Source organism: Gymnoscopelus braueri (assembly GCF_963280865.1).
Source record: "Gymnoscopelus braueri genome assembly, chromosome: 24".
Lineage (NCBI taxonomy): Eukaryota > Metazoa > Chordata > Actinopteri > Myctophiformes > Myctophidae > Gymnoscopelus > Gymnoscopelus braueri.
In genome coordinates, this window is record NC_137626.1 from 31484413 (window position 1) to 31508276 (window position 23864).

At 40.4% G+C, this 23864-nt stretch overlaps 2 protein-coding genes across 5 annotated transcripts in view; one reads left to right on the forward strand and one right to left on the reverse strand.

The window, feature by feature from the left end:
* The first annotated feature begins 236 nt into the window (after positions 1-236).
* Positions 237-15248, forward strand: itm2ba (integral membrane protein 2Ba). Its single transcript, XM_080422862.1, has 6 exons — positions 237-475; positions 6016-6150; positions 9566-9781; positions 11903-12013; positions 12302-12452; positions 13977-15248. The coding sequence occupies exons 1-6, from the start codon at positions 383-385 to the stop codon at positions 14063-14065; spliced, it is 795 nt and encodes a 264-aa protein (XP_080278988.1). The 5' UTR covers positions 237-382; the 3' UTR covers positions 14066-15248.
* Positions 15249-19114: 3866 nt separating this feature from the next.
* Positions 19115-23864, reverse strand: part of LOC308080904 (abl interactor 2-like) — a 29681-nt gene continuing 24931 nt past the window's right edge. For 2 of the 4 annotated variants that reach the window (XM_080422993.1, XM_080422996.1), the window contains 3 exons: positions 23334-23420; positions 20929-21120; positions 19115-19325 (listed from right to left, as the gene is read on the reverse strand). In XM_080422993.1, the coding sequence (XP_080279119.1) occupies positions 19150-19325; positions 20929-21120; positions 23334-23420 (455 nt within the window). In that variant the 3' untranslated portion in view covers positions 19115-19149. The remainder of the gene's footprint in view (positions 19326-20928; positions 21121-23333; positions 23421-23864) is intronic. The other 2 variants (XM_080422994.1, XM_080422995.1) reach the window with 2 other exon arrangements.

The window sequence follows — 23864 nt, forward strand, 5'->3', positions numbered from 1 at the left end:
AAATGAATTGGCTCAGGAATGCGACAAAAAAATCCCCATGAATTCAAGGCTTCACATGGGGTGTGTAATTGCTTGAAAATAAGTATTTTTTTTGGGTTGATCTACTTCTTTAAAGGGCGGGCTCGCTTCTTTTGGGGCTTGTTTTCACAGACCAGGTTGCTTGTTTCTCTCGCAAAACCTCAAACGTGGCAACCCTGGTTTATCAGCTCTCGCTGGGTTTGTGTTGATGTGCGTCACAGTGTAATCAGACACTGTGAAGAAGAAGAAGAACAAGAACACACACACAGCCTGTACAGACAGACAGAAGAACACACAGAGGTGAATAAACAACGTCTCGACAGACGGCTATAGCTGCATAACATCGTCCATTAACTATCTAACCATGGTTAAGGTGACGTTCAACTCGTCCTTGGGGCAGAAAGAGCCCATAAAGAAGCTCTCGTCCAGCGACGAGGCTCTCATCCCCACAGAGACGGTGAGTTTGAGTATGTTACTCCGAATTCTAAAGAAACCGGGGTTACATTCGTAACCTCGAGTTGTTCGGTGCCTTTTCTCTAAATGCAATGTTATATCATGCAAAAATAATAATAATTACGTTGTCATTATTTATCGTTGTAATTATTTCCGGGGCCGTCGTGCAAATTATGCAATTATTCTATAAGCAGCTAGTTGGTGCGTTTTATTTTATTTATTTAAAATTTGCATTATTTTGTCAGTATTTGTGGATAAACTATTCAAGTATAAAAGTGTGTTTGAGTGTTTTCCGCTTTGCAAGAACAGCCCTGCAAAAAGAAGTGTGTGAGTGTGTGTGAAAATGGCTGACATGAGGAAGCGAAAGAGTCTGTGCTTAATAGTACGGCGGTGTCGCCTTGTCAAAAATAACGGATCTACAGCTTGTAGATCTGTTAATTTTTTGACCCGAGCGACACACACACACACACACACACACACACACACACACACACACACACACACACACACACACACACACACACACACACACACACACACACACACACACACACACACACACACACACACACACACACACACAACAAGAGGAACCCTGGCTACAGTGCTGCTGGATGGGGTGACTGGCTACAAGAGCACATGATACAATGTAACACACACACACACACACACACACACACACACACACACACACACACACACACACACACATACACACACAGAGGAAGGACATTATTTATCTGTATTGCTGTTACCACCCCATTGGATACATGTACTCATCTGATAGGGGGAACACACACACACACACACACACACACACACAGAGTGAAACAAACAAACAACTCCAGTTTTACAGTAACAGTACAAAGTCCTTTAATAATTTGACCTAGTCATTGAGTTCGAGGCCACACATGCAAGTACCGGTAGGCTAAACACCATCAGAGCTCTAAAACAAAGACTTTTAGTTTACTCTGTCTTTTTCTCATATTAAATCAACGTCGGATATTAAAGTTGATGAAACCTGTTCACCTGTGTTCACTCAATCGAATGGTCTTATCAGTGGATATGAATTGGATGACGCATTGATAATCAGGTGATACTGAAATATAAGGGGGTTGTGTTAAATGTGAAAACATTTTTTGCAACATTCCTTCCGGTTGAACGATACCGTTTCCTCCCAAAGCACAATGTTTTGCAACAACAGACTTCTTGAAGTGTTTTCTCTTGTTTGGTGGGTGTGTCAGGGCATGGGGTGTAACCCTAAAAGTACTGTAACAGTGACTTACAGTGTCATTGTTGGGTAAGCTACATTGTTCTCTTTGCAACTCTACTGATGTGGTTATTTACCTCGTTGTTTGTTGACTAGAGTTCATTGCTTACTCTGATTACTCCGATCTTGAACTTGTAAGTTGCTCTGTCTGGAGGATAAAGGCCCTGGCCCGTTTTCCTCAACAGACAACATTAACAAGTAACATGATGAGATGCAGGGCAACAGCTCCAACTCAAATGGAATGTTTTGGTGAAACAATTCCCATAATGCAATTTTAGAACATCACTTATGTCACCTTTCAATAGAAAAGTGAAACGTTATCCTTGAAAATTGAGGTTTCTTGTTTATATTATTTATATAAAACAGGGCCTTAAGAGTGTCTGCTAAATGCCTAAATTGTAAGCACACACAGCTCAGGGCATTAACATAAATTCAGGGTACAGTATGTTTTTAGTGTTACTGTGCCAGCAATGCACAGTCCCTGTACTTTGAACTTCATGCTGGCACCTAAATTAAACAAACACACCCAGAATTCATGTTATTTTTAGCTGTGTTTACCGTTTTATGAGTCTGAATGTGGTGAAGATGGTTCATTCACACTCACAGGATATAATGCCCTTACTTAACTATACGTTTGTATATCATAAATGAGTGTACATATTTACGATGTATGTTCTTCAAAACCATACCTTATTCCCTCCCTAAACACCTTTCGTCCCATTTCTTTCTGAAAATAACATTTCAGTATTCTAATGTGGCTTACAAATTATGCTCAACCGTGTTTAAACCTTTGCTTTCTGACAATTCCTCGAAGAGGACACACAGAATCGCCTTCTCAGTCACCATAATGGCAGCAGGATGTTAAATTCACCATTTCTCTGTAAGAGACGGCATCACCATTTCTCTCTGTGAAAGAAAGAGTGCTACCATTGTACCATACGTTTTGGGCAGACTGAATGCAACTTGAAAAATGACTCCTTTACAGGAATTGACAATCTTCTTTAATCATTGTATCAAATATTAAAAACATGCATTTACACGTCGTGAAAAACTATTCTCATGAGATTACAATCCGATCGAGGTCAGATCAATCGGTTCGACTTGAATTCACCCTCACACTTGATGTGGGAAACAGAAGTGAGAGAGAAGTGCTCTGCTGCTACTGCTGTGATCTCGAAACCTAAGTAGAGCAAACAGGGAAGAGTTTTGAGGTTGGTCAGACATGAAGCGTGTTGGAGTGAGATTAGAAAGTAATCTAGGGGATAAGGAGCTCCGCTGACTGCCTCTGTGATGTGTCCCACAGGAACAGAGTCCAGAAGAACATAAAAGTGCTTGAGAGACAGAGAAGCCACTTATGACCTCTGCTCTCTGCAAAAGGACTGCTAATGAAATAGTGGAAATAGAATGCTCTAAAAAGCAAAAGTTCAGCATTCCACATACAGAGGTGATTATTTCTGCAAAACAATGTGAGACAAACAGAAACGACAGTCGGAGTGAAACTGAAAGAGAAAGTCAGGGTGACCTTTCTGAGACGGACTGATATGTAATTTCATTATGTTATAATATATTTAGAAACATTGGCAATGACATTAAGACCAATAATAATACATACAGTATATCAGCTACTGGAGTAGTGTAGTGTGGTGTTGTTAACCTGCATGAACACATTTCCCTCTCGCTGTATTTAGGTCTTTTCACTGTTTGTTTTTAGTAGACCGGGATGTTTTTGGCCTACCAATACAAGCTATAAAAACACAAATGAAGCGAGAGGGCAATGTGTTTCTGCAGGCAAACACCCCCACACTACTCCAGTGGCTGGTGACTGCTGGTATAGAAGGAAATGATGGCCACTTTTCTTTTGTATTTTGTGTAAACACAGGACAAAGTTACATAATATGCCTTTAACCACTTAAAGGGGAATACCACTCATTTTCAACATTGAACTATGTCTTTAATACACCTTAGAGCTGTTCTGTGGAAATAAGAAAAAAGTCTCCTCCCATTCTATGTTGCCTAAAACTGGATAATTGATTGAGGTCATGTGATCAGTGACATACGCAGGGTGTACTTTTGGCTGAGGGTACTTTTTTCTTATTTCCATACAACAGCTCTAAGATGTATTAAAGACATGGTTCAATGTTGAAAATGAGTGGTATTCCCCTTTTAAGCACTATTCTAAACCTTCAAAAATAGTTCACAGCACATTGCAACAGGATGTGTTGTGAACTTGTAGATCACCAATTTGTTTTGAATATTTGAATTTGTCCCTCAGAATAAGGGATCAATGTGGTTAAAAATCAGGACACAAAGGCCGCGTAATTGCTGATACACATCATCAAAAAAGTTCATGGCCAATATATGGGCCAGACCGATTCACCGTCATAAGAAAACAAACCCCTCGGTAGCAGCATGAACACGATCACATCCGTCATCCCATTATACACATAATGGTGTAAAATGTTCTTGTGTGTATTATACGCTGACAACAAAACGGAGGTAAAATGTCCCTACAAATTGAATTTTACCGTCATGAAGAGAGTCATTGTGTTAATCGCTAATCAGCGACATACCCATAAATCCGGACATTTACAGGTTTCCAGAGGTCAAACTCAAAGAGTGTTAAGCTGCGTAGTCTGATTGCTTCAGTAAATTACCATCCAATTAAAAAGCCACGGCCTTGTCTCTCATTTCATGCTATTATGTACAGCAGCACATGTATGTTCAAAACTTCACTCAAAGCATTCTTGAACGTAAAATATGCACTCATTCCTGTAGGGTTGCAACAGTTAAACTAATCGATTTAGTCAATTATTAAAATCAATCAATTTACGTCAATGTGTTAATCTACTGTATATAAAACAACAAATTATGAAAAAACATACTTCAAGTTTATTTGAATAATGAAAAAGAATTATCAATAGAATAATCAATCGATAGTTGCAACCCTACATCCCGGTTCAAAGCACATACTCGATGGATTCCAGCCACTGGACGAACCCGTTGACCACAGAAAACTTGATCTTAAATGGTGCTGTTTTGTAAACAAGACACCTCAGACTCGGCTGTCGCCTGCTAGTTGAATTAATATTCCACAGGGAGTTTCACAAAGGTGTCTCTTTGATGCTGGCACTGGGAGTTGGTCCGTTTTGGCTGCGCAGTGGTTTATGGAGCGTCAGTTGTTAGGAGACAGTGAGCATCCATCACCACCACAAAAGAGTTACACACATGAATTCAGAACTGGAGCCTGTCTGATGCCAGATTTCTGGGTCCAAATATCGATCCCGATTTTGGAGAGTCCTAGCCCACTGATTACCAATGTATTGACAGATTTTCAAAAAGCGCAAAATCAATACCACTCAAAAAACATAGATTTTGAAGTTTTTCAAAAATAGAAAAGTCTAAAAAAAAAATCGACAAGCTCACAACTCATTGCATTGTGACATAGCAAATATTAAAAAGAAACGATTTTAATAGATTATTCTACTATTTGAGAAAGTTATTGATAGAATCATTTCAAAGAAAATAATCGCTTGTTGCATTCCTAGAACTAATCCAAGTAGAGGGGTATTAGAGGAAGGGCTAGGCTACAGGTGAAAGGTCAAATCCTAGTGAGAGTGAATGAGGAAGGATTAGCATTAGCTGCTAGGCAGCGTGCGTAGAAAAACGTTACATAAACCTCTGTCCACAACAACAACAACACACACTCCTGAGTACACTTCCAGCACTTATATTCTCCAAAAATAAAACCAGTTTTATTTTTAGCCTGCTTGTTTTTAGCCAATCTACAAGCTCACAACGCGATGTGTGGTGAGCTTGTAGATTACAGTTTTGCATATAATATTGACATGCTCAGAAAAAATAGCAGCTTGAAAGTGGTGCCTGAGGAAGGTCTTCACGACCGAAACGTTGCTTCGCTTCATTAAACCTTTCTCTTGTACCGCACAAGTTGACAGTGTGCGGGTTCATATATATATTTTTTAAATCTAAAGGTAGAAAGTGGTTAAATGGTCATAGGTGGTTGTTTCTACGCAGCATGTCTGATTAGATTATAAACTTGTGTCTTGTGTGTGTCCCCCAATCCACACTGCTCTTGTATGAATATATGAAGATGTAAAGATGAGAAAATCCAATTGTAATTAACATAATTGTTGTTGTACAGAATTAAACTTATTTTCCATATTGACCTGTGTGTGTGTGTGTGTGTGTGTGTGTGTGTGTGTGTGTGTGTGTGTGTGTGTGTGTGTGTGTGTGTGTGTGTGTGTGTGTGCTTACAGGACCTAGAGGAGTGCAGGCCAGTGTACCGTCATCAGTCCAGGCTGTGGTGTTGGTGTATGTTTCTTGGACTTGGCCTCATGTTGACAGGTGTGGTGGTGGGTGGAGCTTACCTGTACAGGTCTTACATGCTGCAGGTGAGCAAATCATTGGTTGAAGGACAAGCTTATTTTTTTCATATTATAGACATTAGTGTTTACTAGATGCACCGATTGCAAAATCCTTGGCCGATACCGATTACCGTTTTTTTAAAAGTCTGACCTGCCGATACCGGTTTTACCGATATTCTATTTTCTAACTAGATATTTTTCAGGCTAAGTACAGTACTTAATTTTGTGTATTTGCCAATACAGAGTACCAATAATAAACCAGGAAAAGAGCACTTATGCCATATCATCATTTTTATTTGTACCATTGCTGTTATGGCTGTCGCTGTTATAGAGCTGCATGATTTTGGCAAAACTTATTATGGGTCCATATTGAGATCAGTTATTGAAATTATTATTTATTAAAAATTGTAATCTTTTTTAACTAACAAAATCTTATCTTAATGCAAAAAAAAATCTTATTTGAACTAAAAGCAAAAATAAAGAAATAAGGTTTTCCCATTCAGACACATAGCAGGACATGTCTGCATTTAATTGTTTTCAAGGTGAGAAATGTACCTTATGTCACTCTAGTCCAGGGGTCTTCAACAGGGGGTCCGGGACCCCTAGGGGGTCCCCAGAGTTACTACAGGGGGGGGGCCGCCAAATCTTTGTGTGATATGATATTTTTTACATTAACCACTAGCATCCCATTTCTGAGGAGGGCTAAATCCAAAAATAGCAGATCTACAAGCTCACAAGCTTGTAGATCTGCTATTTTTGGCAAAGAGGTATATTGGTGTAGAGGGGAAAAAAAGAGCAGACCAAGTAAAAATGTCATACAATATAGAAGGGGGTCCCTGCTTCATCTCTCTCAGCTCACCTTATGTCACTGTTTTGGCTTGTTTTAACCTCTGACTAAAAATGTTATACTACTCTGTTGCTCAGTGGACTTTGTTAAACTTTCAGACGAGTCTTAACAAGCTTTAATAGGCTACAGCTGGATAGATGAGAAGACGTCTGTAGTAGGCACACAATTAAACCAGCGGTGTCGATGGCTGATATCATGATCACATCACAACGTCTTTTAGAGTTAGTAATTTATTTGGAATAAGAGGCAACCCTGCAGGTAGGAGGAGCAGCCAGCCACTGTCTGTATGAGAGAAGTGCGTGCACACGCATCACATGCACCCCCGGGCCCCACACACACACACACCACCCGTCCGTGCCAAAGTTGTCTTTTCAACAGCATATGCAACGAGAGTCAGGGGGTGATTTTTCTTTGCAACTGGCTACAATAAAAGGGATGTTTAAAGGCTATTTTTTTCCTGTAGTCTACAACATCTTTTGCATGGACCGTATGAGAAGCCTGGTGACGCACTTACTGCATTTAAATTCCCCGTGATTGACGAACCGACAGTCACTACATTGACTAGGCTATAACTGCGCGCAACATTATGGAATATAATATATTCCATATTGTATAGATATTCAATATATGTATCCTTATATTTCAATGGTAATCAGCACCATCTGTGGGCTTCTCTTGCTAATGTTTACTGAGTCGACTCACACGACTTTGATCATCATGCTGTTGCTGCGCAGTGCCAACGCAGTTTCAATTTGACCGGCATAAAATCGGAATTTATGACAGTGACCGGCCGAGCACCGATCCAGCCGGTGTGACCTAAAACCGTCTTTTTTAATCGGCGGCCGATTAATCGGTGCATCTCTAGTGTTTACGTAACTATATTGATAGATGTCATCCTATTGTGAGGAAGACGTGAAAATCTTATCAGAATCCTTCCTTATGCATTGTGGAGATTTCACTCTCCAAAATGGCACTGGAAAAAAGTGTTCTGTCCATTGATAGTTGCAGAACTCGGCTGCAACTAGGCTGCAACTATCAACTAGAATTTTCTTTGCATTTCATATTCATTACCTTTTCTATTCATCGAGAAACTGATCGATGTGAAATTATTAATTAATCTGATTAACCACGTAGGCCAAGCTACAAGATTGAGCTTGTAGATCTGCAATTCTCGCTTATACAGTAATGACATGCCCAAAACGGGTACAAAATCTACAAGCTCAACGCATTGCATTATGATGCATTTTGAGCTTGTAGCACTTTTGGCCGAATGTTTGCCACAGAGTAGGGATATTTGCATGAACCACTACATGTGGTTAATAATGAGATATCCTGCACTTTATTTGAATGTTAAAACAGTATGTTCACAGGTATTGTTGCAATATTGTATTTGACGATTTTGTAATGATTAGAGGCTGTATTAGGTTGTATTTTATATTTCCCTCTAGGATGTATGTTTTGATATTCTGTTTGTCATGTCACGTTTAACCCCAGGATATGTAAAGAAGAGGAGGAGACGGATGTTCTATGACCTAGTTTGCACCATAGACTCACTGGGAGGCAAACTGGAGCTGGGAATGCATTGCAGTCAATGAGAGCCGGCTGGACCGGCCTATGAATAAACTTTTTATTTTTTTAATGATTGCGACCTTTGTCAGATCATCGGTTCGGGACAATAAAAGAAGAGATATCGCACATTGTTTTCATTGTGTGCACTATATAATTTTATTGAAGTAACTGAGCACAGAGTGGGCAGTATTCGCTCTGGCAGATGCATCAGGTTTCCAGGCTAGGCAGCCATGCCAGGAACTCACTCTGTGCTCTTTAGTTACCCCAATAAAATGATATAGTGTGCACACTGAAGAACAAGGAGATCAGAAAACAACTTTTTAACAAAGGTTGCGATCATTAAAAGATGGTGTTTATTCATACGTTTTCCCACTCTCATTGACTTAAATTCATTCCATCGAACTTATAACTCCAGTTTGCCTCCCAGTCCCTGACGAACGCTGATGAATCTGGCAGCAGGAACTGCTGGACCAAAAAAGTGGCGTCCTGTATCTGTCCTTCCCTTCTTCACATATCCTAGTTTTAACCCAAGATCCTTGTTTTAACCCAAGAAGCGTTTTATTGCGAAGCACTGCTCTTGGATGCATAATACGTAGGCCTGTCACAAGTATTACATGATCGACTGATTGCAATTTTATGATTTTGCTAAATCATCAGAATCGTTTAAATTCATCTGTATAAATATAATCTGTTGAAAAATATTCGTCTCACAAATAGAGGAAATGGCTGATCCAACGTATTGTGAGCTTGTAGATCGGCTATTTCCACAATTTTATAATTTATTTTTAAAGTATTCAATTATTAAATACGATCCTATTTAGTCATATCTACCCTGTGCAGTTTCTGTTTACACGGTCTAAAGGGCAAACGGAAATGTCATTTTTATTTACATAGTTCCATTGTTCAATGGCAACAAACAAATTTTTTTTTTATCGTACATCGCAATTATTTGAATGGAAATGAAATGGTCCGGTTCACAAACGAACGCCCCTCACCAGGACACGTGGCCTTCTCCTTTTGTTACAGGAGGGCCAGGTGTACTTCTGTGGAGTGGACTACAGGGAGGAGGACTACATGGTGGAGGAGACGGAGGTGGAGGAGTTCAACGGCCTGCCGGCGCGCCTCCGTCACATCAAGGAGAGCATCCGCATCCTGGAGGAGGACGGCGTGGAGCTCATCAACGTCCCCGTGCCCGAGTTCTCCGACGGCGACCCCGCCGACATCGTCCACGACTTCAACCGGGTAAGAGGAGAGGGGAGGACTCGGCCGTGTGTTGTTTCAGGGGTTCCCTAATCCCATAGCTCTTGATTTTGATTTGCTCTTGATTGTACAAATGGACTTTTAATGCTGCTGTTAACCCATTAAGACCTGAAGCCGATTCTAAAAATGTCTTCTAAATCCTAACGGTTTTCTGAAAAACCTATGTTTCTATGTCAGTGGTTCTCAATCTTTTTCATGTCGAGGACCCCTAAAATTATACGTATTTGGCCGCGGACCCCATCGCAAAATATGTTGTTCCAGGGACCCCCCAGAAGTAAAGATTTGAGTTAAACATGTTCGCTTTAAAAATATATATATATTCAAAGATGTGCACGCATTTTCACGAAAAAAAAAAAAAAGCAGATCTACAAGCTCATGCCGCGCTATGAGCTTGTATATCTGCTATTTTCAAATAGCCAAAGTATAAAATAATCGTTTAAGTGGTTACACAGATGCGTTCCCGGTTTGAATGGGTTAAAAACTAAATTCTATTAATTCACACATCCAACAAAGTAAGGCACTCAAAAGACAAAACCACACCAGGGTCAAGACGACCACACTGGTCTAAACTAAAATGTCAAGGGACTCAGTTTGTCAAACAATGTCAAACAAACTCAAGTTGATGTGTGAGTTTCGTTTTTAGCAGCAGCATTAAAAGTTTAGGCTTATTTGGAAAGTTATTTCGGACGCATTAAAAACTGATTGACCAACAACATGTCACATTGGACTTGGATTAAACAAATTTGTAAAATTGTGTTTACTGCAGTGAAATGGAGAGCAGCCTTTTCAAGATGGCGAGGTTGAGAACTGAACAATGAGTTATATATAGACTAGAGTTTACAATGATGTGAATGGAAAAAGCATAAAAAAGACAAGATCAATTTAAGTCTCAGACGACTGATTAAATAACTATAGGGGACAGGCATACGTACACACTGTATATTTTATATTTATTTAGGAGACGCAGGAGAAAGGCTCTGGTAGGATTTAATCTGCTCATGAGCTCAGTTTCTCTGGGGTCATGAAAAACGCTAGACATATTAATAAAAATGAATAATTAACTAGGTTTACAAAGTACAGTTTACAAAATGCTTTACAGCGATGCACAATGAATAGAAACCTGCAATTAAAGTAAGACAAAAGGAAATGCCAACAAAGTTGCAGTTAGGGACTTTTTTGCTTTTTTTCCCCCTGACGGCAGCAAAAAAAAGTGTAACGCAAATATAACCCCAGCGTTCCTATCTGTGTGAGCAAACACAATGAGAATCTTGCACTCTGTGGAGAGTTGCAGAGTCATTGGTACACAACCAGCCTAGTAATGTCAACTGCTATCAAAATTGTTTGCATTGCTTTCGTGAATGGAGAAAGGAAAATGAATTTTCTCAACAATGCACCATGTATTTTAGAATTTACTTGCATGTATATTTTAAGAATTTACTACACACTTTAAAAAACAACCTCAAACTTTACATTAAAGATCGAGCAAAGCATTTCTCTGCGGAATACAACTCCAACTAACAGTAACTACTTTAATTTTATTGTACGGTGTTATTATTTCCGTGCACAATTAAAAGTAATTACACGTGTCCGCGTAGCTCGGTCGGTAGAGCACTTTCCTTTGGACCACAAGGTTCTGGGTTTGTTCACAGGCACCGCCAAGTCAGCGTACGAGTAGCACAGCTTGGGTAACTAAGGCGTGCGGTAAATACTGGGAGCTGATGGGCGGTGTGGCACTCCACCTCAGCAATCCATCTTCCAATGGTCTAGCTCTTTGAAAAGGGGTTGGGCTCGCTCTCTGCCGATACCAACAATAAACCACTCTGACTTACACTAATGTTACCTCGCAGGTAATTTGGTAATCTGTTGTTGTGTGTTGTGTTTTAAAAGTCATCGTTTATGATTACGAATATCATTTAGTTTTCCCATCAACAAACTTATACAACTAATATGCTGACTCTTACTTTTGGTGACAGGACATAAAATGTAAAGTCGTGTTTCATTTCACTTCCTGCAGTTATTGTTCTTTGACTTTGGCGAGCAGAAGAGGGCATGTGTTTTGAGAGTGCTGACGCTTGAATCTTTCTCTCTCTCTCTCTCCACCAGAGGCTCACAGCCTATCTTGACCTGTTCCTGAACAAGTGCTACATCATTCCACTGAACACCTCCATTGTCATGCCTCCCAAGGACTTTGTGGAACTGCTTGTCAACATAAAGGTAATTAGCATAGTAAAATCTGCCACCTCAAACTGTGTGGGAAAAGTGTGGGAATTTGACAGTTGGAGATAAGGCACAAGGTCATTAAAGGTATCGGTGATATTCAAGATAGCACTGTCTGCTGTCTAGCTAATATTATGTGTATAATTATCGAATAATAATAATATATTTGTGTGTGTGTGTGTGTGTGTGTGTATATGGTAATCCAGGCTGGTACCTACCTACCACTGTTAAAACTTGTAGCTGGTCTGGTTTCTAATAATAATATTATATGATATTGTTATCCAGGCTGGTACCTACCTGCCTCAGTCGTACCTGATCCATGAGCAGATGATGGTGACAGAGCGCCTGGACAACATCGAGGACCTCGGCTTCTTCATCTACAGCCTGTGTCAGGGACGCGACACCTACAAACTGGAGCGCCGCTCCACCATCCTAGGTTAGACTGCGATCAACACGTTTTGCAGTTTTCTGATCCGATCTAGAGAGAATTAGCCCAAAGAATCATTACCTCAGAAACCAGGGGCGTCATAGTTATTGGGCCTACCCGTAAACTTGTGAAAATGTATGTATCCGACAAGCTTCTTCAAAAACGTATTTTATATTTTGGAAAGGAAAGCCTGGTGACATGAGGTCAGTCGTAGGTCAGGCCTTGAACCGAGGTTGGCTGCTGCGGGATCAGTTTTCCCTCAAACGGTCGTTCGCCCTTCAGTTGTTCATTAAAGTTTCAATGTTTGGCATTTAGCCGACACTCTGATCCACACGTATCCAGCCTCATAACAACCCTTTTGGCAAGTGTCACTGGATGATAAATGACGTATTTTCAACTGAATAAACATTTCTTTCGAGCGACGGTGTTGCAGCAAAGTCTCGATTAGCCTTTAGACTGTATTCTATTCAGTCTGACAGCCAAGCCTTGAGCGGAAGTACTAGTAGTAAATCTGATACAAATAAAATATACATAAAAAGCTGTATACTGTAATTAGTATTTAAATAAACTACTCTAAAGAACACTACTGCATCCAAACAGCAGTGCATAAAATATACCATCTGTGCTCCAGTAATGTCCTTTGACACCGTAATTATATTCTCGCTCATTAGAAGAGGTTGAAGCGTAGTAAATGTCCTTTCAACTTTAGAACAGTTCTTCTATATCCTTGATGTAAACACTTTCAACCTGGTGTCTCTGTTTTTTCCCCCCTGAAACAGTCTTTGTCTGGCACATCTACGTACATATACTGTACATTATGTACTAAGACTTTTTTAGTACTAAGACCATTTGGGTCGAAAAGTTGTACACATTAAATTCACTTTGGGAGCATTCAAAACAGTGTGCGGATATCCTCTTTTAATCACATGAACCCTAGCGTCCTCATTGTGGCAATGTCATAATAGGGGAACATTTGGTGAAAATAGCTTATCTACAAGCTCCCAACACGTCGCGATTAACCCATTAAGACCTGAGGCTGATTCTACAAAATGTCTTCTAAATCCTAACAGTTTTTTTGAAAAAACTTATGTTACTATGTCAGTGGTTCTCAAACTTTTTCATGTCAAGGACCCCCAACATGATAGGTATTTGGCCACGGACCCCCATCTCAAAATATTTTGTTCCAGGGACCCCCCAGAAGCAAAGATTTGAGTTAAAAATGTTCGCTTTAAAAGAATATAAGTATATTAATTTGCACACATTTTCTCGATTTTTCAAAAATGGCAGATATACAAGCTCATAGCGCGGCACTCGGTGCCGCGCTATGAGCTTGTAGATCTGCTATTTTTGAATAGCCAAAGTGTAAAATAATGCTTTTTAGCTCAAATCAAGAAGTGACACAGATGCGTTCCAGGTCTTAAAGGTTTAAAGGAGGGGAGCAAGCATAGAGCCTTGGCAACCCTGATCAATGAAGTATATAGGATTGAAATGGTTAATAACCATCCTAACCGCTCTCTGTATCTTTCTTTCCAGGGATCCAAAAACGCGAGGCCCTGAACTGCCACAAGATTCGTCATTTTGAGAACACGTTTGTGGTGGAGACCCTCATCTGTGAGCCTTAAACAGGAAAACCTCCCTGACGTTGTATAGTTCTATTTTAATCCTTCTACTGAATCTCCTTTCCATCTAGATTCTCTGCATTCTGTTAAGTACTGCTGTCAAGGTTAAGATCCACCTCTGAGCAATATGATGTGAAAGCTAATTTACCAATGTATATTTCACTGTGTAAAAAAAAAGAAAAGACAGAAACCTTTGCACAGGGGCAACTCTGACTGGCATGCAAAAGGAACAGTTCAGTGTTTTAAGAGGCAGTTATGATTTGAGTGTTAAGTGGGGATTCTTTTAGTTCATAAAAAAAAATATTGAAGGATTGAAAGCACACCACTTTAGTGCCAGTCAATGGGGTCCAAAAGCATTACTCATGTTGTTGAAAATCAGTCTATAAGCTGATTTGTTGATGTCATAGTTTGTCAGTAGTTGTTGCAAGTCAATGTGGCCGAAAAAAACTATTATTGGGGGGGAAAAACTCAAGTTGGTTAACAGTTAGGAGGACTTTTATGTCCTCCTCAACTCACTGACTTACAGCGAGGCTAACAGGACTTGCATAACAGGACCGAAACAATTGGCGACCAATTTAACGGACTACAACTATATTATAAAACATTTTGGAAGCTGTTGACTACTCCAGCTGATACATTCTCGTAACCGTTTCTGCTTTCAATATCAACAGATATTTTTTTATGAACTGAAAGAAATGTATTAGACCGTATAAGAGTCGAGCTTGGCTTCTTTAAAAACCTGAACTATTCCTTGGAAAGCGTTGTTTTTTTGGTTTGTTTTCTATTTTGTGGGATATTTTCTATGTATCTACTCCTCTGGGGTGAAATGAAATCATTATTATAAACACCTTGAAGTGTTTTAACACTGAACAGTCATAGATTATTACACTCTGTTTAAGGGTATAACCATAGTTACAATATATTGTACTCGAGTAATGATAATATTGTGAATATTGTGCATATTATGCATTCTTAGCATAGGGTCTGATTTTTTTTTGCATAGGGTTTGATCTTAGTTTTTTTTTGTATCTGCTGTAACTAGTGCACTGCAGGACGACTTTCATTATCACCGGAGTGACCTTGTGAACGCACAGGCCGGCACTAACTTGTATATAGCTTGAATATAAACAAACGAGGAAAAAAAAAACACATACCAGTAACACACCAATAAATCTTAATAATTTTATTGTCTTTGTTCTCATGATTTTACAAATATGGTAACTTCTGCAATTCAACTTTGCACTGTGCAACACAATGGCATTATGGACTGTTTTTGTCATGACATCCTGGCAGGGAGGGAGGGGTTGTCCTGGTGTTTCCAGGAAGCTTTGGAGTCCAGCAGGCAAGGAGCCCCATGTAGTGTTATTTCTAGTCATAATACAAGTGGTTATTTCTCCACTTCTCAAAACGCCCACCACGAGGCCCGTCACAGAAAGTCTGAACAGTGGTTGCATGACTTTAAACCCATTAAGGCCTGAGGCCGATTCTACAAATGCCTTCCAAATTGTGCCGAGGAGACCCCCAAATTGTGTATGTGTTTGGCTGTGGACCCCCCCACATCTGAAAATGTTGTGTGGCAGGGACCCCAAGAAGAGATGTGAAATTCAAAATTAAAATTATTAAAAAAATAAACACTTGATTTAAATAAATGTACAAGCTCACAGCGCGGCACAAAGTGACGCGCTGTGAGCTTGTATATCTGCCATTTTTGAGAACCAATTGCTATAGGCCTATATATATATATATATAGCTAAAATCTAAAATGACAGATGCTTTCCCGGTTTTAATGGGTTAATGTCCATCTTTAGAGGATGTAAAACCTCTTAAGTTCCTCTTTCTACATGGCATGTCCTATGTCAGTGGTTCTCAAAGTATGGTCTGGGGACCCCCCCATGGGTTCTTGAGGGGTTTCCAGGGGGTCCCCAGGAAAGTTAATAGCATAAAAATCTGTTTGCACTCTAACCCAATTTTGATACTTTGTATTTGAAAATAACCGATCTACAAGGTCACAAGGTATCACAACATGTCAGCTTGTAATCTGCATTTCTTTTCATTAACTATTTGGATTTCTCTTTTTTTTTTACACAAATCTCTTATGGGCTCTCTGCAAAACATTTTCAGGTGGTCCACGGCCAAATAACTAAATTTGACATGAAATTGTTTGAGAACCAGTTTCCTACGTGACACTGATGGAAACTACTCTCCACCTCCAAGCGTTCCACAAATAGTTCTGTTCTACCGAGATGTAGGAGAACAGTTAATCCTGTTAATCACTTTCAACCTGGCGTCCCCATTTTGGGCATGTCATTACAGGCGAAAACCGGTGATCTACAAGCTCACAACGTATCACTGTGAACTGTTGTGAGCTTGTAGATCGTCTGTTTCTGCCGTAACGACGAAATATAAAATACAGCGTAAGTGTTTCACTAAACTATCTCAGATGTTAAATCTCTTGGGATCTGGACTTTGACCTTCAGTGGGGCTCTTTGCCTGTAGGATCACTTGTATCTTACACACGCGCACACACAGACACACACACACACTATTATCACCATCAAATTAAACGACAGCTCCTCTCGGGACTAAGTTCGGTCACCCCCCAGAAAATCCGAGGACATCACGATTTGTGGGCTCGAAGTAAGTAGTAAGTAGTAAAAGTATTTTTAAGTCATACAGTCTCTTTGGATGAGGCTGGTGGTACCTGGTTAATAAAGAGTAGTGGGGCTTGCTTGTCTCTAGAATGGGTGATCTTGCCACGTAAGGTTAATCGGACATCCAGTACAGAATAAAGAACAATGGCATGCAAGACTCACATACGGACCGACCCACTTGTTTTCTTTTTAATAGAAAATAAAGATCTCGACATACATACAAGTACTGAGCCCTCGAGAAAAGTCCCCCCCCCCACCCCCAAAACAGCCAAGCGTATCGGAAATTAGTATGCTGCGTTTCGATCCCGTGTTGAGGACGCAGGCCTAAACCTCGTCCAATTTAGCGGGGGGCTCTGTAACAGTTAAGACCGTGTCAACACAATGGCTGGCTTCTTTTCATATTCAATAAAGGAGTCCTGTTCTGTGGACATTAATACATCTTACATTTATATTATTTCATTTCAGTTTTACTCTACACCATTTTTTTCCCTACAAATGTTATGTGCTTTTGATTAAAAAACAAAACAACAACAACTGAAGAAAGGAGTTAAAAGTAATTAAAAGTTTTGAAGTTTTCAAACGACAATCCACCCTCACTCTGGCCAACGTTTATTGCAAATGAAGTGACAACCTTTTGAACACCAACCACACACTTTTTTCAATATGGCACAAGGGTCTGCTTAAAAATAAGAATGATTCACCTAAATGTGTCATCGTCTTCGATGGGGTGAATATAATAAAATAAAAAAAACAGGAACCACACTATATCTAAAAATATTAAGACATTAATAATCAATAGAGCAGAAAATAAAAAAGAGGTTTTTGTTGTTTTTCCTCTCTCCTGTCATGGAAACATGCAGTCCTGTCACTCTGCAAGCATAACTCAATTCTGGACCCCTTGGTTGAACAACCTCCCCCCTCCCTGAAATAAAACAAACAAATAAGAGGGGAGGGGTAACAACAACAACAAAAGTATTGGATGTAATATATGAACACTGCAAATAAGTGGCCGGCGGTATCTATCCACTCATCCATCCATCCATCTATCCGTCTACGCATATCCATCCATCCATCTCTGCGATCTCTGTGATAATAATGGTCCATTATTCACCACAGTGAAGCTTGAGAGGCGGTAACATAAGACTTGAGAATCCAGGTCATTGTGCAGTAGAAGAACCCAACAGGCTCTTCTCCTCTCCTCCTCGTCCACTTTTTTTACTTCAGAGGGCAGAAAGGCAAACTCTTCCAGCCTAAAAACACAGTATGAGGCCTTGTACCATGACCCATGTAGTGAACAAATACGGATCTCAAGTGAGTTAGCCACCCCGGAATCAAAGGTGTTGCCAGACTGCCTATGGACAGACAGAGTCTCGACCCAGCAATGATCAAATTCACTTTTAAAAATGGGGTGGATGTTTTCTGTTCAAGCAATACTGGGGTTTCGTATATTTAGTTTTTTTTCAGACACCCACAACCCACTGAAATCTAGCTTATGGTCTTTGTTGCATTAAGACATGTATATATACACGTTATCCTAATATATATATAATAATCTTAGTGAATGTCAGCTTTGGCACACTCATCGACGAGCTACCAAAATAATGATATAGTCCGTCACATACGCGAGTGCTATTCTAGTGTTTTACCTCGCGATAACCGACAAGATAGAGTATATAATCTTTGCATTATCATCTTTGTATTTATACTATAGAAAGACCTTTGACTATAACGTCACTGTAGTGTTAGGTGTTAATAGACATTATACATAAGCAGAGATGTTCTCCTCGAGCCCTTGTCATCTGGGCCTCGAGCAGGAGAGCATCCGTTTTATTCCCCCCAAACAAGCCGGTTGTCTACCAGCGCACATTACCATATACTGTATATCCCACTACAAGGTCCAAATAAATAGGATTAAAAATAAGGGCAAATTGGCTTAACACAAAAAATATATATTTATATATATCAAGAGGAAAATAAAGCAAAGCAAAATGTAGTGGCCGTAAAAACAAAACAATCTCCCAAAATATACCGTAAAAACCCACACGTTCACAATTCCTCTCCAGTCAAAAACAGAAATAAAATGAAGAAAATAAGAAAATGTTACAGGGAATAAAAAATAACATATGGAGTAGTGGTTGTTGAACGATGGGGTTTGATGTTCAGAGAGAATGACCAGGGTTTCAGTTTGTCGTTTTTGTAGAACTTTTCAAACCTTTTCCTTCTCTCTCGTCTCTCCGTCGCGTCATTGCTCTCTCTCGCCTTCCTTCCATCATTCCTTCCGCCAAGTGTGATCATGCTCTGTCTTGACCAAAGTCTTTGACCTTTGACAATTTAACCTTTATAAACCGTCGATATCCCCTCCCTCCATCCATCCCTCCCTCCCTCCCTCACCGCCCTTCCCTTCACCTCCGCCTCAGAGGTCCTTCCTTGCTTCCTTCAGTCGGCGTAGTGCATGATGGACTCCACATAGTTCCCGGGGAAGAGGCCCGTGGTGCCGCACATCACGCCCTCGTACCAGCCGTCGTCGTTCTTCTTGATGACGTAGATGATGGCCCCTTCCTGGAAGGACAGCTCGTCCTCTTTGTCGCACGCGTAATCGTAGATCGCCACCACTGGGGAGAGAAGAGATTGTTTTCGGTTACTTAGAGCAGTTTTTTTGTGATCACAAATGTTAAGAATGTTATTTAGAGAGCATGTTGCTTAGACAAATGTTAGGTTCATTGTTTACCTGGCATTCTTACCTGGTTTCTTTGAAGCACTACACTGTTCTCTTTGCACTCTACTCAACAAACAACAGGGTAAGTAGTCAGATGAGTAGAGTTCATGCTTACTCTGCTCATTCTGATCTCGCTCTGGATAAGAGCGTCTGGTAAATGCCCAAATGGTAATTGTAATGTACTATTCTATTTCAGCTTGGACATGCATAGCTGTCACTTGCAGCAGAGACAACGGGTGACTTGCATTAACCATTTTCAACAATTGCACTTTCTCCCTCGAAAATAGCAATCTTCAAGCAGATCTGTAGATCAGCTATTTTCGTCGCACGACACCATTGTATGGCAATGTACAAAATAGGGCTTAAAGGACCACTTCACCTATTTTCAATGTATCTTCGTTATTTATTTGCTTCTCACTAATGCTTATTAAAAGATGTTACCATGGTACCAAAAGATATAGGACAGTTTAGAACCCCACCTACCAGTGACATCATAGATAGACAGGTTTGGTCATTCATTTTAAGCAATATTTCAAAAATATTTATATGTACAGTATTACTGCAAGCACAATGGCTTCTATTTCAGAATTAACTGAACTAACTTTCCAGGAGGAGAAAGGCTGTAGTTTTGGAATTAGCTTTGATTCCTAATTGATGATGTCACTGTTAGGCAGGTTTCTGAACTGTCCACAGCCCTCCTCTTAGACACAGAGTGAGTAGACAAGAAATGGTGCTTTTCTATAATGGGCATTAGTGAGGACCAATTGTATGAAGATAGGTTGAAAATCGGTGAAGTGGTCCTTTAACGGTTAAAGTTTAACCCATTAACTCATTCACTGCCTAGAACGACTAAAACGACTTTTGTCCTTTAAGCCCCCACTGCCAAGAACGACTAAAACGACTTTTAATTTTTTCAAAAAAAAAAAAAATCTTTTTTTTTTTTTTTTTTTTTCTTCTTATTTATTTATTTAATTTTTAACCTAAAGACCAAGGAGATATGATTTGTTGAAGATCTAGACTCCAATCCACTTCCTTGTTAACTTAAAACTTAAACATTTTGTATCTTGGCTCCTGAGTACTTTTTTTTTAAATTGAAACATTTCTGGCAGTGGGCAAACGCAAAAAAAAAAAGTTCTGGCAGTGAATGAGTTAAAACCGGGAAAGCATCATGACAAAGTGTCATTTTAGATTTCTTTGACTAATCAAAAATAGCAGATGTACAAGCTCATAGCTATGAACTTGTAGATCTGCTATTTTTGAAAAATCTTTGTGCAAACCTTTGAATACATATTTTTTAAAGCGGCCCCTGGAACAAAATATTTTGAGATGAGGGTCCGTGGCCAAATACATATCATTTTGGGTGTCCTAAACAGTTTCGAGCACCACTGACATAGCAACATAAGTTTTTCAGAAAACTGCTAGGATTTAGAAGACATTTTGTAGAATAGGGTCCTCAGGTCTTAATGGGTTAAGTGGCTAAGGTGACAAGTCACGCGTACCTTTCTCCAGGTAGGTGCGCGGCGCCCAGGGGGGGTCCTCCTCGGCGTAGGGGTCGCTGTACTCCACCACGGCCGACTCCTCCTCCTCCTCGTCTTCGTCCTCGTAGTCCTCCGGCGGGGGCGGGGGAGGGGTGGGCGGCTCCTCAAACACCGGCTCCTCGGCGGGGGGAGGCGGCGGGGGCACGTCCGAGACTACAGGAGGGAGGATGGAAGGAAGGAGTGAAGGGTTTGGGTGGTGAAGGAGGCAGACATGAGAGAATCAATCAGATATGAGGAAAGGTGAGACAGAAACAAGGGCCAAGGAATCGATGCTGGAATTGAAGACCATTACTGGGTTCTGGACTTTTCTGGACTTTACACTTGCATTTATTACCGTAGTAAACATTTTCATAAACACTTTATGTTTTCAATCGCTAGTTGTTTAAAAAAAAAAAAAAAAGGCTTTATGCCTTTATTGAAAGGCTGACAGGAACAATCGCTAGTTTAAAGTATTTTTAAAGTCATAATGATACTCTATGCGTTTAGTAAATTATGGTCCCATTAATTGTAAAATTAATGATAAACTAGGGTAAGTTTCTAGGGCTTCTACTGGTTCTACCGAGTGAAGACCCGCCCTCGCTGCGGTTGCAGCCAATAGCAGTCGTTTACGGTTTCATTTCGGGACCGGGAGCTCAAAGATGGCGGATTTCAATTCGCCCAGAAAAGTGGCTTCACAACAGTCTGTAGAAACCAATGGGGCTGGCTTTGTCCATATCTTTTACAGTCTATGGGTGAGAAGGTTGAGTCCATGCTGGATATTGCTGCAAATAATTGTAAATATATACACTTTTTTTTTTTAAACCACTGAAACGCTATATACTTGAACAGGGTCCCCCAGGGCTTCATACTAGGTCCGCAAGTATTTCCCTCTCTACACCATATCTCTTCACTGAAAATAGACGATCTACAAGCTTACAACGCCTGACATAGTGAGCTTGTAGATCTGCTATGTCTTTACCACATTTTCGCCCCAGAACAGGGATTCAAGTGGTTACGCGCATCATGATGACATGCTTCCCATTGACACAGGTCCGCACCAAGAACCATAAATACCGGTACATCGTTTTTTAAATCGTTAAGTGGAGGGCGGAGTCCACACCACTACGATAACGACAGTGGCAAATGCCATCTTTGGGATCACTTCCAGAGCGATCTGATGAACGACAGAAACACTGACAGCCAATCGAAATCCATCCCAATTTAAAAACAGCACCTCACTCACGTTCACCATGTTTACAGAACACTATCGTTCATCAGTGTGGAATAATGTATATTCTCACATCGTTATCCTTAAAGTTAGCATTCTTGGTGTGGACAGCCCTTAAATATTTTAACCCTAGCGTCCCTATTTAGTGGGGCGAACATTCAGCAAAGATATCGTTTTTGGTGTAGAGGGAAAAAAAGGAGGTGGCCTAGTACAGGCCCCTGGGACCCGGGCGACTCCAGTCAACTAAGTATAAAGGTTGTAAGTGATAAAAGATGCTGCTCAGGTACTGTAGGTTATGAAGGGAAGGACACATGCTGGACATGTGTGTGTGTGTGTGTGTGTGGAGAACAATCCTTTTTATATTTCTGCCGCAGAATTGCACGGAGACACAAGACACACAAGTCCCATGCAAAAACAACAAGCACACACACACACACACACACAACATGCACCATTAGAGAAATCATGCTCAGAGTAATCTTCACACTTTGTTAGAATCGTTTTTTTTGCTCATTAACCTCTTTCTGAATTCATGAACAGTCAGCTGCCAAAACGCTCTGGGCAAACGCAGGTCCCCGCCAACTCAATTTGTGTTTCCAGGAGCTAATCTAAAATTCAGCTCTTAACGGGTGCAAAGCAGTCCCTGGGAATATTCCGTCATTTATTTTAAAAGATAATTTGTCCAAGGTTATTACTTTATTTTTTTTTAACCCATTAAGACCTGGAACGCATCTGTGTCACTTTAGATTTCTTTGGCTATTCAAAAATAGCAGATATACAAGCTCATAGCGCGGCACTGAGTGCCGCGCTATTATTTTCAAAAAACTTAGGATTTCGATTTTTTTTTTGAATTGCCTCAGGTCTTAATGGGTTAAGCGAGGTGCTTTGCCCATTTACCGTTACGAATACGGACACGCTGAGGAACAAATCCTGAACGCCATTTGGGGACGAGACCCCTGAGAGGCTAATATTGGTGGCTGACTTCTCTTGAATACCTGCAAGACACGATTCACCCAGATATTCCACTGACAGTGAGCATACCATTAATACCAACACTGCCCCCATGGGGGTGTAGTGGGTGGTTGGGGTAGATGTGAGTTCACTAGGCAGACTAAAAAGACATGCAGAGGGGGGTGCAGCTACTATAAAAACCACTTACTGGTCTCCTGAACTCGCGCCACAAACCCCATCAGGGGTAACTGGGGGGTGATCTGCATGGAGGGGGGAGGGGGCGCGAGAGGACCTGCTACCACCGCACAGAATGCACAGGGCGACGGGAGGAGAGAGAGAGAGAGAGAGAGAGGACAAGACAATGATAAGAAGAGGAGGCGTACAGAGAGGGGGGAGAGAGAGAGAAAATTTAAGAAAGAGAGAGGAGGATAGAGGGAGAATTAAAAAAAAAAGAGATGGAAGGGGGAACTTTAGAGAATAAGGCTGCAACGGGGAACTTTAGAGAATAAGGTTGCAACTATCAATTATTTTCTAAGCGATTATTCGATTGGTTAATGTTTTTATTAATCACAGAGAATCGCGTTTTCTATCAAAAAAACACTTTGCCGCACAATGATACCTTGCAAGAATAATGAAAACAGCTGATCAACAAGATCAGCTATTGTCACTATTCTTTAAAATATGTTTGACATTTCTTGATACTTCATCTATAACATGCCCAAAATAGGGATCGATTATG

Bases quoted from the DNA above. Each gene is read 5' to 3' on its own strand.
- itm2ba (XM_080422862.1), top strand. From the start codon at position 383: ATGGTTAAGGTGACGTTCAACTCGTCCTTGGGGCAGAAAGAGCCCATA. The intron at 6,151-9,565 runs GTGAGCAAATCA...CTTTTGTTACAG, and splicing joins ACAGGTCTTACATGCTGCAG to GAGGGCCAGGTGTACTTCTG. The intron at 12,453-13,976 runs GTTAGACTGCGA...CTTTCTTTCCAG, and splicing joins GCGCCGCTCCACCATCCTAG to GGATCCAAAAACGCGAGGCC.